A 15,399-nucleotide genomic window follows, 5' to 3' on the forward strand; every position below is an offset into this window, starting at 1 on the left:
TAATGGGCCTTGTCTCAACACAAGGCAGCGTCTCATGATTCATTCAGACACACAGACAGCAGTAGACGGCTAAAACCACGGACAAACTTGGTGCTAGGGGGGAAATAATAAGAGGCTGGGGGTCCAAAAACAAAACACAGCAAGTGTCCCAACTGAAAGGCGGAACCAGCTAGCTTGTCATGGCAGATGTTGGGGAGGTTTTGAAGTCGGTTTTGTCCACAATTCGGGTACCGAAGCCCGGGGACCGAGTCCACAAAGACGAATGCGCCTTGTCATTTTCCTCGCCGGTGAGCTATTCTTACAAATCACACGTTAAACAAACACATTTCTTATGACTGCACACCCTGTACCTCCTTTGTCTTGTATAGTGTTTTCCCTCCCTGCTGAATTACTTTAACGAATTACCTTCCTTGATTTTTTTTTTATTCAACTAACTAGCAGGCTAGCTTCAAGCTAAGCTAATATTGCACTGTAATGGAAACTTAGCTTGTAAGCTAGGTGTGTTGGTGAGAATGGGTTGATGTCAAACCGACCAGAAAGCTTACTATGTTGTTTTCATCGTTACATTCATAGATTAACAAAGCATTCTGGTACTTTAAAGTTGAATTTGTTTATCTTCATTAAACTAATGTTGAGCCGACTGGTTGACAGATGATGTCAGATAAATCATCGACATTGCCTCCACCTTAAACTTCCCAGTGTTGGGTCATGGTGTATAAAAGGGTTTAATAAACCTGCTGTGTTGTAAATGTTGTCCGTGTCGTCTTTACAGGAAAGTGAAGGAGGCCTGTATGTGTGCATGAACAGTTTCCTGGGCTTTGGGAGTCAGTATGTGGACAGACATCATGCTCGTTCTGGTCAGAGAGCTTACTTCCACATCACCAGGACTCGAAAGGCGAAGGTGATTCATTCATTTTCACTTATTTAAAAAAAGTCTCCAATTTCTCATGGATATATACCCAATCACATATAACACTACCCACCCCAACCCATTTTAATCCATCCTCATACATGTTTTATAGAAGGAAGATGACAATAACTCTGGATCTGGGCACCCACCAAAGAAAAAGCCCACCAGATTGGCCATAGGTGAGTTTTTTTTTTTATTTTTTTCTTAAGGGAATACATATAAAAACACAGAGTGTACAGTTGTCCTTTCCTGAGACAGACCTGAGTTCACCTCCCCTCTTTTGTTTCTGGTCCGTTCAGGGATTGAAGGAGGTTTTGATGTGGAGCAGGAGCAGTATGAGGAGGATGTCAAGGTGGTCATTTTACCTGACAGGCAGGAAATCACATCAGACGACCTTGCTACCATGCCAGATGTTGTGAAAGAGCGGGTAAGAAAGTGTGTTTTTCTGGCAAAAGATCTGTTATAATTCTGTGAGTGTTCTGCCAGGCTGGTCACTTGAACTGTTACTGTCCTCAAATATAAAAGACAGCGACAGTTCTAACATAACAAATATCACATTGTTATTTTTTATATTTTATAACATAATGCTTGTTGTCATAAGTAAATAGTTAACTATACAAGTCTGTAGTCGAAGTGTTTGGTGCACTGCAAATATGGCACATACAATATTAGTAGATGTATTCCTTTATACTAAAGTATTGGAGGACATGCACATATTAGGCATACACTCATTGTTGATTTAGTTCCCTCCAGCAGTCGTGTAATCGAGAAGTCTTCTTGTGAGCTGCAACTCAGGACTCATTCATTTGCCTCCCATCAAGGTGTCCCTGTCGATGGCTGGTATCATGTCAGCAGACTCAGTTTCTCATACCTTACAAGTTCAGCAGTGGGATGGAGAGGTGAGACAGGAGTCTAGGCATGCTGCTGACCTTAAACAGCTTGACAACGGAGTCAAGATCCCTCCCAGGTGAGACATTTGGTTAACCAATTACAAAGTTCCTGATTGTAAGAACTGTCTTTGTGTCCCGCTGCAGTGTTGTGGTAATTGAATTGAAGAAAATTTCAAGGCAGTATTAGCATTACACCCATTCATTCATATTTCTATAGTCCACCTGCACATTAATTCTTCTGTGTATAATTTTATGCTCTTGAAAACAGATAGCTGTTAACAGTTTGTGTTTCTTGCATTTTCTGTATCATAGTGGCTGGCGGTGTGATGTTTGTGACCTCCAGGAAAACATTTGGATGAACCTGACGGATGGCAAAGTCCTGTGTGGTCGCAGGTACTTTGATGGCTCTGGGGGCAACAATCACGCCCTTCTCCACTTCCAGCAGACAGGATATCCACTGGCTGTTAAACTCGGTACCATCACTCCTGATGGAGCAGGTAAGCCAGTGGAACAAAGACTTTTCTTAAAAATGCTGATGTATCTATATGCACTGTACATGAAACATTTTTCAGATAAAATGTTCTGCTAGCACCTGTTTGAAGGATTGTGGATAGTTCACTGGTCAGCTGTATCATATTAAATATTCAATTAAAACTCAATTCACTTAGATGTCGACATATCCCTCAGTTACTGTCTTTCCAGCTCTTGTGAGCCACAGAGTTGACATGTTCTTTTGCTCCTCTGATGGCTGATGTCAGTCAAACACCGACACGTCTGAAACAAACAGATTTCGGATCATTCTCGAGTGAACGTGTTTCTGACTTTTAGAAATCATGCCGTTTTTGCTCGCAGTAAAGGACAACATGGTTTGGACTGGACTTTGAGGGTGTAACGTGTAGAATATAGTGAATCTCTGGTTTATAAAATAGACAAACTATAAACAGTATGTGCATTAGTTTGAAGTTTAGTGCTGCTGCTGCTGCTTCCCCTTAAATGTCAAACACTTTTTCATGTCCAGATGTGTATTCCTACGATGAGGATGACATGGTGCTGGATTCCAAGTTACCAGAGCACTTATCTCATTTTGGCATCGACATGATGACCATGGAGAAGGTAAGTCATCAAATCTGCCTGTTTTTCCTCATTGATTTCCCGTGGTCATTCTCTGTCGACGTCTTATAGACAGAAATATTGTCTCAGCCTTCTGCTTCAGGATGTTAAGTGTGATTCAGTCTTTCAGAAATATTGGCTTTTGTCTTTCGGCACACTTCCTGGCTGTTACGGGGGCTACTGCTTCAGAAACAGAAATTGACTCCAACATTTTTCTTGGTCTAAAATTCAGCTGTAGTTAGAGAGCCTGAGGTTTGTAAAAAGTGAGTCAGAGAGCCACAGAGTTTTCATCTTGCTCAACCTTTGACAGTCTGCTCTGTAGTGAATGTAAAAATAATAATAAAAAAACATTCTTAAAGTATTGTTATGGTATCAATGTGGATATGTTATAGAAATACAGTCTGTTTCCGATTTATTCTCTATACATCTGGAATCTGCCCACTTTCTGTGCTCTAATTTATTGTCCTCCCCACCTGTTTCTGCTCTCATTCCCTGCTGCCATTCATTTATTTGCCACCTGCTTCTTCTCGAATGCAGAGTGCAGCTTACACAGTTGTCACAGTTTTAGATCTCTCTACCTCTCACTGTTTTCTGTGATGTTGTTGCTTCCACTGCTAACGTATTGCTGCACACATAATGATGTTACACAGGAGGGATTGCGCTTTCGTCGGCAGTGCAGATGATACTTTTTAGTCTTGTCTTCATCTTCCTGCTGTCACTTCCACAAGAAATTGGCGTAGTTACTCTAATCGGTCTCAACACGTCTAAATATGATGGCTGCCACAGGGAATCAGTTTTGCTTCAACCTTACACTCTTTATTTAATTACCATTTCCCCTCTCTGCTCTTAGACCGAGCGGACAATGACGGAGCTGGAGATTGCTGTGAACCAGCGTGTGGGGGAGTGGGAGGTGATCCAGGAATCAGGAACTACCCTCCGGCCCTTGTTTGGCCCTGGCTTGACTGGCATGAAGAACCTGGGCAACAGCTGCTACCTCAACTCGGTCATGCAAGTGCTCTTCACCGTTCCTGACTTCCAGAGCAAGTCAGTACTCTCTTAATCTCAAAGTTTTCTCATCCTGCTCCGCCCAATTGATCTACTGACCATGTTTCTCCCTGTGAAAAAAGATAAATTCCTTTAACTGACTGCCATGAAAATGTTCCTTCGTTATTCCCCTAAAAAATTAAAAGCATCCAACATTTCGACTCATGCCTTCCAGGTACGTTTCTAACATTGACAAGATCATTGATGAAGCCCCAAGCGACCCCACCCAGGACTTCAAAACCCAAGTGTGAGTGTCCACTCCCAATGTCTGCTATTTGGCTATGATGTGCTCTTGTACTACAGTTATAAACCAGGAATCAGTGTTGAGTTGATGTGTGACTGGATGGTGTTTGATGAAAGTATATATAAGTCCTCACATACATGCATTCGGCAGCAGTCATCATAGACGAGTCACATCAGATGAAATATTCCATCCACATAAAACACACAAGCATAGTGTGTCAGCTGTCAGCCAAACAAAGGCTGCAGACTCCTCATGTTTAATCCTCCTCCTGGATAGAGGAGTGGAAGGAATCTCTCCTGCTGCACCAATAATTGAATTTCGATCGCGATGTGACAATTACATAACTGCACACAAGAATGCAATTAGCCTTTTAAATAAATGTGTCTGTAAAGGTTACAGTGTGGGTCTGATTTAACCTGCCGCCGAGTGTCTTTGGGTAGATTTTCTGTCTGGTGAGTTTATTTCAGAGGGCTGTCTGCTACATAGTGGGAAGATGTACAATTATAGCTCTGTATTCAAATCTGCTGAGTTTGAAACGCGTTAGGTGAAGCTGCCGCTTCTTTCTCCTGCTCCTCTGCTCTCTGCTTGTCACGGGGTGTGCTGACGCACACAGACATAAACTGAATCCCATACAAACACAGGAACACCAACCACCACACAGGAACACAGTCCTTGATCCATGCAGACAGGGACTTTAAGGTTGGGAACGCATTTAATCTGTTGAAATGGTCCGTTCGACTGTCTTCATTCTCTCTCAACCGTGTTTGCGTTTATCAACAATGACTGTAGTAACTTAAAAAAGCTTTACATTTGCACCTGTCTAAAACATTTTTGGATTTCCAAAAGAGATGGGGAAAGCCAAAAATATACCCAGGCCTACATCCAAATCCTTCTCCTGAGGGAGACTCTGGTTTATTGTGGGATGTGCAGTGATGTCAGCTCTGTTTGTTTTGTACAGAGCCAAGCTGGGCTACGGTCTGTTGTCAGGAGAGTATTCCAAACCAGCACCAGACCCTGGAGATGAAAACGGTGCATCTGAACCCAGGGTAAGAAAAACAAAATTTGCCACAGTGCTTTTACAAACATTAGGTTTAAAACAGCACTCACATGTGTGTGGTCTACTTCATATTAGTCCTGTTGATAAATCAGAGAATTCATGTTTGTTTTTTTTCCAGGGGGACCAAATAGGCATTGCACCACAAATGTTCAAAGCACTTGTTGGGCGGGGCCACACAGAGTTCTCCACCAATCGACAGCAGGATGCTCAGGAGTTTTTGTTGCACTTCATAAACATGGTGGAGGTAAAGTAACACCTTTACTCTCCCTGTGTTGTTGTTCTCTTTGCCCAAGGCTTATTGATTTTCATCCACAGAGGAACTGTCGCTCTGGGTCAAACCCATCTGAAGCCTTCAGGTTCCTGGTGGAGGAGAAGATCGTGTGTCAGCAATCACAAAAAGCCAAGTACACGCAGCGGGTTGATTACATCGTCCAGCTACCTGTGCAGATGGACCAGGCTACAAACACAGGTGAAGGGAACAAATAATGACAGACAACATATTAAAAGAGAAGCAAATTTATAGAGCAAATACAATGCAAGTGATGTGGGAGTCAAAGCTGCATTTGTTTTTATCAGCTGTTTACTGGAAGTGTTTCATGATCCAGAAAGGAAATAGTTTCCTGAACCTTTAACTTGACTTACTTTGGTAAACTGTCAGAAATGGTCCTGAGAATCTTTTTCAAACACAAAAACGTGTCCTCAATCTAAACACATATTCTTATAAATGTCATTTGTTTGAGGTCTTAACAAAGTGGTGAAAAAGTTTTTGTTTCTCAATTTAGTTTTTGTTTATCTTTCCAACAGAAGAGCTCCACGAGGCAGAGCGCCGGCGCGAGGAGGGAGACTCATCAGCTCCTACAGTGCGTGCACAAATCCCCTTCACAGCTTGCATGGCGGCTCTCAGTGAACCAGAGATCCTCACAGACTTCTGGAGCTCAGCTGTGCAGGCAAAGACGACTGCCACCAAGTATGAACCAACCGCACACACGGAGCGTTTGATGAACACAAATATTAATATTTCTTTATTTCAGGAATTCTTTGAATTAAAATACAGAAGAAATATTGTTAGTTGATTTAAAAAAATGTAATCTCCTAATAATTGCAAATACCAAACTACCAACATGAAGAAACATTGAAAATAAACTTTTAATTTTTAATATGTTTGTCTTTTTGTGTGCACATTTGTGTTGTGCAAGTGTGTTTTTCTTGTCTTTATATTGGCGATCACTTCCCTGATAAACTAACATCAGCTTTTGTCTCGTTTCATTCCAGAACGACCCGCTTTGCCTCTTTCCCTGACCACCTGGTCATCCAGATTAAAAAGTTCACTTTTGGTCTCGACTGGGTGCCAAAGAAACTTGGTGAGCAAAGATATTATTAGATGTTTGTGTTGTAAGATTAGTAGCTTTCTTGCTCATCTGCAAAGATGTTATTGTTTGTAAAACTCGAGGCCTCAAAAGGATTTTGTATTCTAACTTATAATATTCTAAGAACAACTCATGTTGCAGAGGCTCACTGTCATTCAGCTCTTTTGAAACAAACGTTAACAGTTCCTATTAACTTGAATTTCCCTCGGGATCAATAAAGTATGATCTATCTATCTTATTGCAATACTGATGTCAAGGGCTACTGTTATCTTTAATGGTTAAACTAAAATATAAAGCATTGTAACACAGAGACATTCACAAATGAGGGAAAGTAACTACATGTCAGAGGACAATTATTTAAAGGGATACTTTACCAGTTGAAACATGAATCTGTATCTTGGGTCACACATGTATTAGAAAGGTGAACTACACTTTGAAGTTGGTGCCTTTTTGACTGAGAAAAGGCACAGCACCCAGGCCACTTCTACTGAAGCGGAGCGCTCTATTTACAGACATTTACTGCAACACATTGAGATGTATTCCTGAAGGAATTGGCATCTTGGAAGTTCCTGGCAGAACAAGACTGTCTGTCTGTAGACAAACACTGAGCCACCAGTCCGCCCCTGATCGAGCCGGCTCTGGCTCTTTGTCCTCAGCGCTGCCGACAGGCTGGCTTTGTGTCTCGGCTGCAACAAGACCTGCCTGCTGGCAGCAGCCGCCTTGCCGCTATATTGCGGCTTGTAGAGATAGCCACGAACATCTGATTCAAGCCCAAGACCTTCAAAACCCCCTTCATCCATCAGGTGGAAGTTGAAACATTCTTTCATCATACTTGCATTATTCTCAACTTTCTCCATAGAGCCTGTTAGCATGGTTTCCAAGCAATATGGCAGACGTTGAATTTTGATTCTGCCAGTGCTAATGGATGAAGTATCACTTTAACATCCAACAAAATGTTTCCTACATAGTACTCGAGGGCTGCGTTGTCAGCAAAAAACACCTGAAAGGTTCAAATCACATTGAAAGACATCCGGTCACATATGAAGTTACAGATTTCTCTTTGCAGACGTGAGCATTGATGTTCCTGACACTCTGGATCTGAGCGCACTGCGTGCAACCGGCCAGCAGCCAGGGGAGGAGCTTTTACCAGAGGTGGCCCCGCCCCCACTCATGACACCAGATGTGGAGGTTAAAGGTATCCTGGGTTTCCATGGCAACGAGGAGGACGACTCGCTCTACTCCCCACTGCTGTGTTAGTCTATCTGTCTTTCTGCTCTTTTCCTTCCTGCCCTCCTGATACTCTTATTTTTCCACCCTTATTTCCTTCTTTTCTTTCTTCCTGCCTTTTCTGTTTCCTGCGTCCTTCCGTTGCCATTTTTTTACTTTTACATTTTTTTAATGATCTGAATTTGATATGTTTTTGAATGTATTATTTGATTGTGCTGTGTATATTTTCATTTTATTTCTTGGCCTTTTATCTTTCTTTTTTTTAAATCAAAAATATTTTTTTTTAAATCAAAAATAGATATTTTTTATGATTAAAGAAGCAGACTGAAATGTTAACTGCACAGAGGTACTCCAAAGTAACTCAACTTTTTCCTCACACTCTTAGCTCCAGTCCTCGATGACTCCACGGTGTCCCAGTTATGTGAAATGGGCTTCCCTCTGGAGGCCTGCAGGAAAGCCGTGTACTACACTGGGAACACTGGAATCGATGCCGCCATGAATTGGACCATGAGCCATATGAATGACCCAGGTGTGCAGAACCGGGGGAATTGACCAGAAAACAGATTCATCCATCAGTCTGACTGCTCCACTCACTCTTCTTCTCTTGTCTTTATGGTTGGTTGCAGACTTCTCTGCCCCCTTGGTCTTGCCAGGCTGCAGCTCCGGCGCTGGGACCACGCCCACAGAGAGCCTCTCTGAGGAACATCTGGCCACCATCGTCTCCATGGGCTTCAGCCGAGATCAGGCAACCAAAGCACTTCGAGCCACGGTAAGAATCCATCTCTGTCCAGCAGGAGATGGGGATATGATGTCTAATTTCATTTGCCACATGTTTAAAGTAGAACTGTGCCAAAATAGGCACATCTGCTGTTTTTTAATTCAGATTCAGATAATGCTGCCAAGACTTTGAGATTGTTGGAGATGAGCAAAATCTGACTTAAAGTTCGATTACACAAAGTTGTATGAGAAAATCAGGGGAAGGATAGGTCTGAAATTTGACTTACTGGAGCTTACAGGATTCTTAATAATTCTTTACCCAACATTGACTTTTTGGGCAGCCTTAGAAGACAGGTCATCGGTTGTCTTTGGCCATTTAACTTACTCAAATCTTATACTTCCACTGAAACAAAAGACTTGAATTTAAAGCAAAGGATCCATTTGTTGATATCCTTTGTTTTTTCCCTCTTTTAACTGGTGTGATCTACAGAGTAATGTCCTGGAACGGGCTGTGGACTGGATCTTCTCCCACCTGGACGACCTGGAGTCCATGGATGTGTCTGAAGGCGGTCGCTCAGCCGCTGAGAGCGAGGGCGGCAGGGATCCTCCACCTGGGCCGCGCGTCAGAGACGGACCGGGCAGTAAGTCATCAGAAGGCATTCAAAATCAGTGTTACCTCAGATCTCGCCCCAAAGCTGCTGGGACCTGTTTAGAGGACGGCAGCATCATTCAAATCTTCTATAGGTCGTCTAATCTTCCTTGAAGCACCCTAATATGAAAACACTTCTTTACACACTAACTCGTGGCTTCTCCTTTCTACAGAGTATGAGCTGTTTGCGTTTATCAGTCACATGGGGACGAGCACAATGTGCGGCCACTACGTCTGTCACATCAAGAAGGATCAGCAGTAAGTGGTTTTTTTTCCCTTTTTTAAATAATTATTTATTGCTCTTTAAAGCATCAATGACTAATTTTTTAATTTAAGAATGAACTCTTAATATATACCTCCTTAAAGTTTCCCTTCCTGAAGAAAATCCATTATATGCCGATGCTCTTAAAGAAATAAGCAGTCTCACTAATGCTTTTTATGCTGTCAAAAAGCCCTTCTCAATGTTATGAAGGAGCTGGTTGTATGTTGCTCAGCAGGGGGCAGCATACTCCAGGTATGGACTGAACAAACACTGTCATAGAAACACCTTTTGAAATTAGAATTATCTCCTTAGGAGAAAAAAAAATAAAATCAGATTGTTTTTGATCATTTTGATCCATCTGCTTTTTTTATTTTGATGAAATGTCCAACATGTCCACTATCAAGCCGCTCTTTGAAATCCTAATGACGTCTTTGTTTCACAGGTGGGTGATCTTCAACGATCAGAAGGTCTGTGCTTCTGAGAAACCTCCCAAAGACCTGGGATACCTCTACTTCTACCGGAGAGTGGCAGAATGAGACGAAGGAGTGTTACGCTTTGGGTGAATTTAAGGAGAAATGTGGACGCTAACACAAACACACACGCACACACACACACACACACACACACACACAACAACAACATTCATAGTCTCACCCTACCAAGCTTCTTACAAATGTCCTGGCACGCTTCACAACTGACAGATGTGTAAATAAGTCTCTCAGATGGCAAAGACCGTGCTCACAGTTGAATAAATGGATGCCGATGTACAGATAAGGTGTTCGGGCAGGGGGAGGGGTGTCTTTTGATCTTAAGATGACAAACAATGGGATTGTTGTTAGAAGCTGATTCTAAGACTTATGTGGACAACTAGGCTGAATAAAAGTGAGAGCTGTCTGAAATCTATGAAAACTTCTGTTCAAGCTTGGCAAATGTATCCATGTAATTCACCTGCTCCAGAGAACTGACCTCAGACATTAGAGTGACTTTGGCTGCTGAGTCCACTCACTCTTTATAAAAAGTTCATAAGATATCATTGTTAATTCACGTCTTGACTATTGATTTTCACTGCCGTCAGTAGTCACTGCCTCTCCCTGTCAGCATGTCCGCTTCCTGCACACTCTCCTCTTATTGGACAGTTGCACTTAGTTGTCACCAGTTTACCTCGGCACCACCTCTTCCTCTAGCCGTTTCTATGAGGAAGTAAAACTGTAGTTTCCCTGATAAGAGGCAATGTCAGTAAAACAAAAACGGCTCAAATGTGTGTTAAAAAAAAAAGGAAATAAAAAAAGAGTTAAAAAAAATACTGAATCAACTTGTTTTTTTCTTAAAAGTTTGGTGAGGTTGATATCTGGGTAATGTTTAGCTTTATTTTGTTTTTATTTTGCGAACAAATCCTTTCTTACTTTTGCTGTGACAAATAAAAAATGTCTCTCTATCATTCTGCCTTTTTATTCTTTCTGACCTGATTTGATTTCAGCTCTCGTTCACTTCTCGAGGTCCTTTTTGCCTCTTTTTATTTTAACACTGATTAATAATTAGTGATGTCGGCTCCATCCTGCTGAAGATAAACATGTCTTCAAACATAAGTTTGTGTTACTGTAAATGCGTGTGACCTTGAGATACTTCAGTGCACATCCCTGACTCTCAGGTTAAACCTGCAGTGTTTCCAACGTCGCAGGCCTCCTTTGCAAGAGGGTGCAGGCGTGACACTTACAAACCCACAAACAACTTGGGTTCGCATTGGCCTACAATTTTCCAACAACACAGCTTTCTATTTAGAAGTCTTCCGCCTTCTACATTCCTTGTGCTGTTTTCAATGACGAGAAGCATCGAGAGGAAGGAGACACTTTTTTGCCTTGTATAGCAGCAATACAGGAACAAAAGCCGCATATTCAAGGTAAAATCTCAAACTATACTATGAAATCAATTGTGTCATACAAGCTTTGAATTTTATGACCACGCTGAACCCAATTCTCTATAGTTTTGTAATGTAGTTCAAACCTGAATATTACAAGGTTGAAATATATTTGTGAAGTAAACCATTATGTTGGTCTATTATTTTGAGTATATCTGATCTGTGATTGAAGCAGATTGATTTAGACTTAATGTGGAGGCCTCGTCGTATGAAAAATCGGTTCTACTTCAGTCAAAGGTTGGCGTGTCAAACAGTCGGATTCTAGGAGTTAAAGATTCTTGCTGATTTCAGTTTAAACTTAAATCAGTCGTGGAAACGGTAAAATTATCAACATGAAAGTTTTAGGTTTATTTTATCTATAATATACATGCAGACAAAGAGTTTTATATAAATTATTTTGTCTCACAACAGAATAGTGAGTTTTTTGTAACAAAACACCAAATGTTTTTATTCTAAATTCTGATTGAAACATTAAGCAGCATTAAATCAAACATTTTTAAACACTTATTATGCTGTAATTTCTTTCAGCTTTTGTTTTCAAGTCTTTGAGGCAAACTACATTTGTTTGACAGAACAGGCGGAGAAAAGGAAGGAAGTAGAGATCTAGTTCAATGGTTAAAGATTTCACATTTCTCTCAAACAAGACGAGTGGGATGTTTTCATGCTAGAAAGTCTGCTTTCTCGTCATGAATTACATTTAATATGTTTTTGTGTTTTGTTTGTTGTCTTGATAGAAATGAACTTTTGTGTATTATATTTTCCCTCCATAGATCCAAAGTTTGATAATGAAGACTATAAAGTGGCTTGCTTTTGGTAAGTAAGTATACTGCTTTAAAAAATATATTGTAATTGTCCCTTTACATAAATAAGTTACAGTGACCTACATCCTATTATAACCTTCATGTTTACAAGACTATCAAATCCACCTGGGAGAATGTCCGTCGCTGTGTTGATACGTTTAACAAACTAAATTGAACCTTATGAATTGTCCTTTTGCTTCATTTTCATGTTATAAGTTTCAAATACAAACAATATATACCATGTCATCAGTTTGTCCTTGTCTTAACACTCAGAGTTAGGGTATCCTCATGGGGTTGTAGCTTAATAAATGTAATTTTCTGTCTTCAGTGCTGGCTGCACTCTCTGCTGCAGGGGAAGTGTTTTGGACCAAACCAGGGCAGACCGCCACTTTACATTGTCAAACCAAAAAATTCAAAATGCTGGAATGGCATCATGGAGGTGAACGGATTGTTAGAGTTAATGGGGACTCAGGCCAGCAAAGCAAAGGTAAACAAGTTTAGCTGCAAAAGTTATTTAAATGACTTGACTTTACAGATTACAGATAACAGGATTTGCTTTTTCTCTACGCTAGCTCAACATGATATTGCAAAAAGGTCAACAGCAAGCGAAGCAATTCTGAAGGTCGTTTCAGTGAAGAAAGAAGACGCAGGAAGGTTCACTTGTAAGTTCGACGGGCACACACAGGATCATACGCTTCTTGTTGTCTCAGGTGAGATGATGGCACAAAGATACGTGTCTTTAAACATCATTTTTCATTTGCTTTGAAAACAGAATGATTGTGGTTGACCAAGGTTAGAATAGTTTTGTATTTTTTATGGGGCTTTTTTTTTTACGTGTCTTTGTCCCTTTTCAACTTAAGTAGGTTAAAATGTGGTTTAAAATGTGTGGGGGTTTTTTGTTCCAATTTAATTTTAACTTTTTGAAAATGCTTTGTATTAGACCTCATACCGTTTAGAAAAATGTATTTATTACCAAAGAACAACAACTGCAGCCATCCACAAAAGAAGTCCTAAATGTGGAGACACCATGACAAAGACAAAACCTTAGGACTCATTTTCTTGTCTTAGTTATCGTTATTGTATAGCAATTTACTGTTACAGCAGCAAAGATCAAGAATAGCCAAAAAGGAGCACACAGTGTACAGTTAAGAAAAGGCCTTTTAATAAATTCGACTTCTTGTTCAAGCACATTGTTTCAAACTTTTGAAACAAACATCGATTCTTTAACCGAGAAAATTGTGAATGGACTTGGACTTGTAAAAGCATTCTAGTCTTCTCTCATCTGTCAGTACTCAAAGTGATATTACCCTGCATGTCACATTCACCCATTCACACCATCTTCACACACCGTGGGTGGAGGCTACAAAAGTACCTAACTGTTCATCAGTCCTATTCACATGACACCGACTGAGTGGTAGGCTACCTCTTAGGAAAAATAAACTACGTTGAAAGTCAATCAAGGGGCTCTTAATTACCCCACTTTTATTCTGTACAGCTTCGGTAACATTGTTCTTCCTGTCACTGTTCTTCCTCATGATATTTCTAACGATATTTTTTTCTCTGATCTGCTGTCAGTCTGGTCCACACCCTCTGACGTTCTCGTGCCTGGCAGCACAGCTGCTCTCCAGTGTCAGGTAAAAGGTCTCAACCCTGGCTCCTCGGTGAAGTGGAAGAATCCAGATGGACGTGAAACAGAGTCAGCGATGATTGAGCTCAAACCAGTAGCTGAGTCCCATGCAGGGACCTGGGAGTGTTTGTTCACACAAGACGCAGTGACCAACAAAGAAAGTCTTGAAATCAAAGTCAATGGTAGGACTCTTCTATTTAACCTCTGCATATGGTTTTCACAATAACAAAAGCTCTACAAACTTGGCCAGAGCTGGAAGCATGACACGTTTTTCGTCTTACAGTCCCATCTACTGAAAAAGCTACACCATCACCTTCTGCAAACTCTCCAAATGGAGTCCCTCAGACAACCTGCAACAACTGTGGGTATACTGCTGCTGAAAATCCTCGCCATACATGCAGTTAGTTAATGTTCTTTATTTAATGTGGATGCCTGTTTTCATGGCTAAAACAGGTGTTACTGACCCTCCACCCAAGGGGACCCTGCTGGCGCTCAGCTGGTGGGTGTGGGTCGCACTCGGAGTGGGCTGCCTCATTGTGATTCTCCTGATCGTCGTTGTCATTGTTTTGTGCAAGAGGATCAGAAGAAGGAAGGTAATACAGATGATTATCCAGGGACTCTTGATTGAAATTATAGCATGTGTGATAACAGAGGATGGGTTACTGAAGTGAAGAAAAAAAAAATAATGATATGCATTTCTTTCTGATGCAGAGAGAATATCTTAGTAGGAGGCAGAATGGCCACCAGCCAATGAAGTCCCGACAGTTCTGCCAGTGTAACCGGTAAATGTTCTTAACTTTCTTCTATCTAGTCAAGAAATTACTTTATCCGCTCTCCAGTAATCTCTGCTCACTTTACAGATGCTTTCTAATGGACTCTTTTCACGTTATATTAATGACTGTTTGACCTTCATCTTTCACTGTGCCTTTTACTGAGTCCTTCATTATTGTGTCATAATTAGTGTGAAAACTTCTTCTCTTTCCTCTCTTTATCACAGCCCAACAGCTGCAGCCAAACCGCAGCAAGGACGCCGGAGAGAGAAGCCATTGGCCCTCCCTCGGCAACCCCTGCTAATGGAGTGACATGAAAGGCAGATCGAAGAAAGGCGTGATAGACGAAAAAAGAGAGAGAGATAGAGAATGTGTGTGAAGAAGTAAAATAGAAAGGATAGATACAGATAAAGAAAGAGAGAATTGAGTGAAAGAGAGCCCCAGTGTGTATAAAGCATGAATTTAAATGGACTTTTGAATGTTCTTGATGAAAATAAAAATCTAATGTAATGATGTGGGCACTTTGAGCTTTTTCCACAAAATATCACAAGTGAGCTGAATGCAAATAAGCCCTTCAACTGTCAGAGACAACAGCAACAGTCTGTACTTCTTTTTTACTTGTACGCTGCATATTAAAAAGACAGTCCTTGAACATAGCACTGTCAACTTATATTGTCCTCCATTATCTGCTGAATTCCATGCTCTACTGTGTTTCTCTGTATTTGATGTTGATGTACACTTTGTCTTCTTTTCTCTAGGTTGTAAATAAAAAGATTAGAGTAAAGATAAAAATGTTGTGTACCTTTTCTT

The 15,399-nt window shown here is 40.9% G+C and overlaps 2 protein-coding genes across 3 annotated transcripts; both read left to right on the forward strand.

The window, feature by feature from the left end:
• Positions 1-6: 6 nt before the first annotated feature.
• usp5 (ubiquitin specific peptidase 5 (isopeptidase T)) lies at positions 7-10,725 on the forward strand. Of its 2 annotated transcripts, none has more exons than XM_079343816.1 (20): positions 7-287; positions 773-901; positions 1,023-1,089; positions 1,210-1,337; positions 1,732-1,877; positions 2,113-2,297; positions 2,819-2,913; positions 3,761-3,954; positions 4,130-4,201; positions 5,157-5,244; positions 5,374-5,499; positions 5,571-5,724; positions 6,060-6,222; positions 6,528-6,616; positions 7,689-7,874; positions 8,235-8,378; positions 8,476-8,618; positions 9,057-9,207; positions 9,389-9,473; positions 9,920-10,725. In XM_079343816.1, the coding sequence occupies exons 1-20, from the start codon at positions 180-182 to the stop codon at positions 10,011-10,013; spliced, it is 2,547 nt and encodes an 848-aa protein (XP_079199942.1). In that variant the 5' UTR covers positions 7-179; the 3' UTR covers positions 10,014-10,725. The 2 variants fall into 2 exon arrangements, with proteins under 2 accessions (XP_079199942.1, XP_079199943.1); XM_079343817.1 differs by having other exon boundaries at positions 7,689-7,817.
• Positions 10,726-11,116: 391 nt separating this feature from the next.
• LOC306824336 (uncharacterized protein) lies at positions 11,117-15,381 on the forward strand. The gene is made up of 9 exons (XM_079344441.1): positions 11,117-11,374; positions 12,163-12,205; positions 12,521-12,679; positions 12,765-12,902; positions 13,768-14,001; positions 14,103-14,180; positions 14,273-14,412; positions 14,531-14,601; positions 14,817-15,381. The coding sequence occupies exons 2-9, from the start codon at positions 12,178-12,180 to the stop codon at positions 14,899-14,901; spliced, it is 933 nt and encodes a 310-aa protein (XP_079200567.1). The 5' UTR covers positions 11,117-11,374; positions 12,163-12,177; the 3' UTR covers positions 14,902-15,381.
• Positions 15,382-15,399: the final 18 nt, after the last annotated feature.

This window comes from Symphodus melops (assembly GCF_947650265.1).
Source record: "Symphodus melops genome assembly, chromosome: 5".
NCBI lineage: Eukaryota > Metazoa > Chordata > Actinopteri > Labriformes > Labridae > Symphodus > Symphodus melops.

Bases quoted from the DNA above. Each gene is read 5' to 3' on its own strand.
- usp5 (XM_079343816.1), top strand. From the start codon at position 180: ATGGCAGATGTTGGGGAGGTTTTGAAGTCGGTTTTGTCCACAATTCGG. The intron at 1,090-1,209 runs GTGAGTTTTTTT...TGGTCCGTTCAG, and splicing joins GCCCACCAGATTGGCCATAG to GGATTGAAGGAGGTTTTGAT. The intron at 5,245-5,373 runs GTAAGAAAAACA...TTTTTTTTCCAG, and splicing joins ACGGTGCATCTGAACCCAGG to GGGGACCAAATAGGCATTGC.
- LOC306824336 (XM_079344441.1), top strand. From the start codon at position 12,178: ATGAAGACTATAAAGTGGCTTGCTTTTG. The intron at 14,002-14,102 runs GTAGGACTCTTC...TTCGTCTTACAG, and splicing joins TCTTGAAATCAAAGTCAATG to TCCCATCTACTGAAAAAGCT. The intron at 14,413-14,530 runs GTAATACAGATG...TTTCTGATGCAG, and splicing joins AGAGGATCAGAAGAAGGAAG to AGAGAATATCTTAGTAGGAG.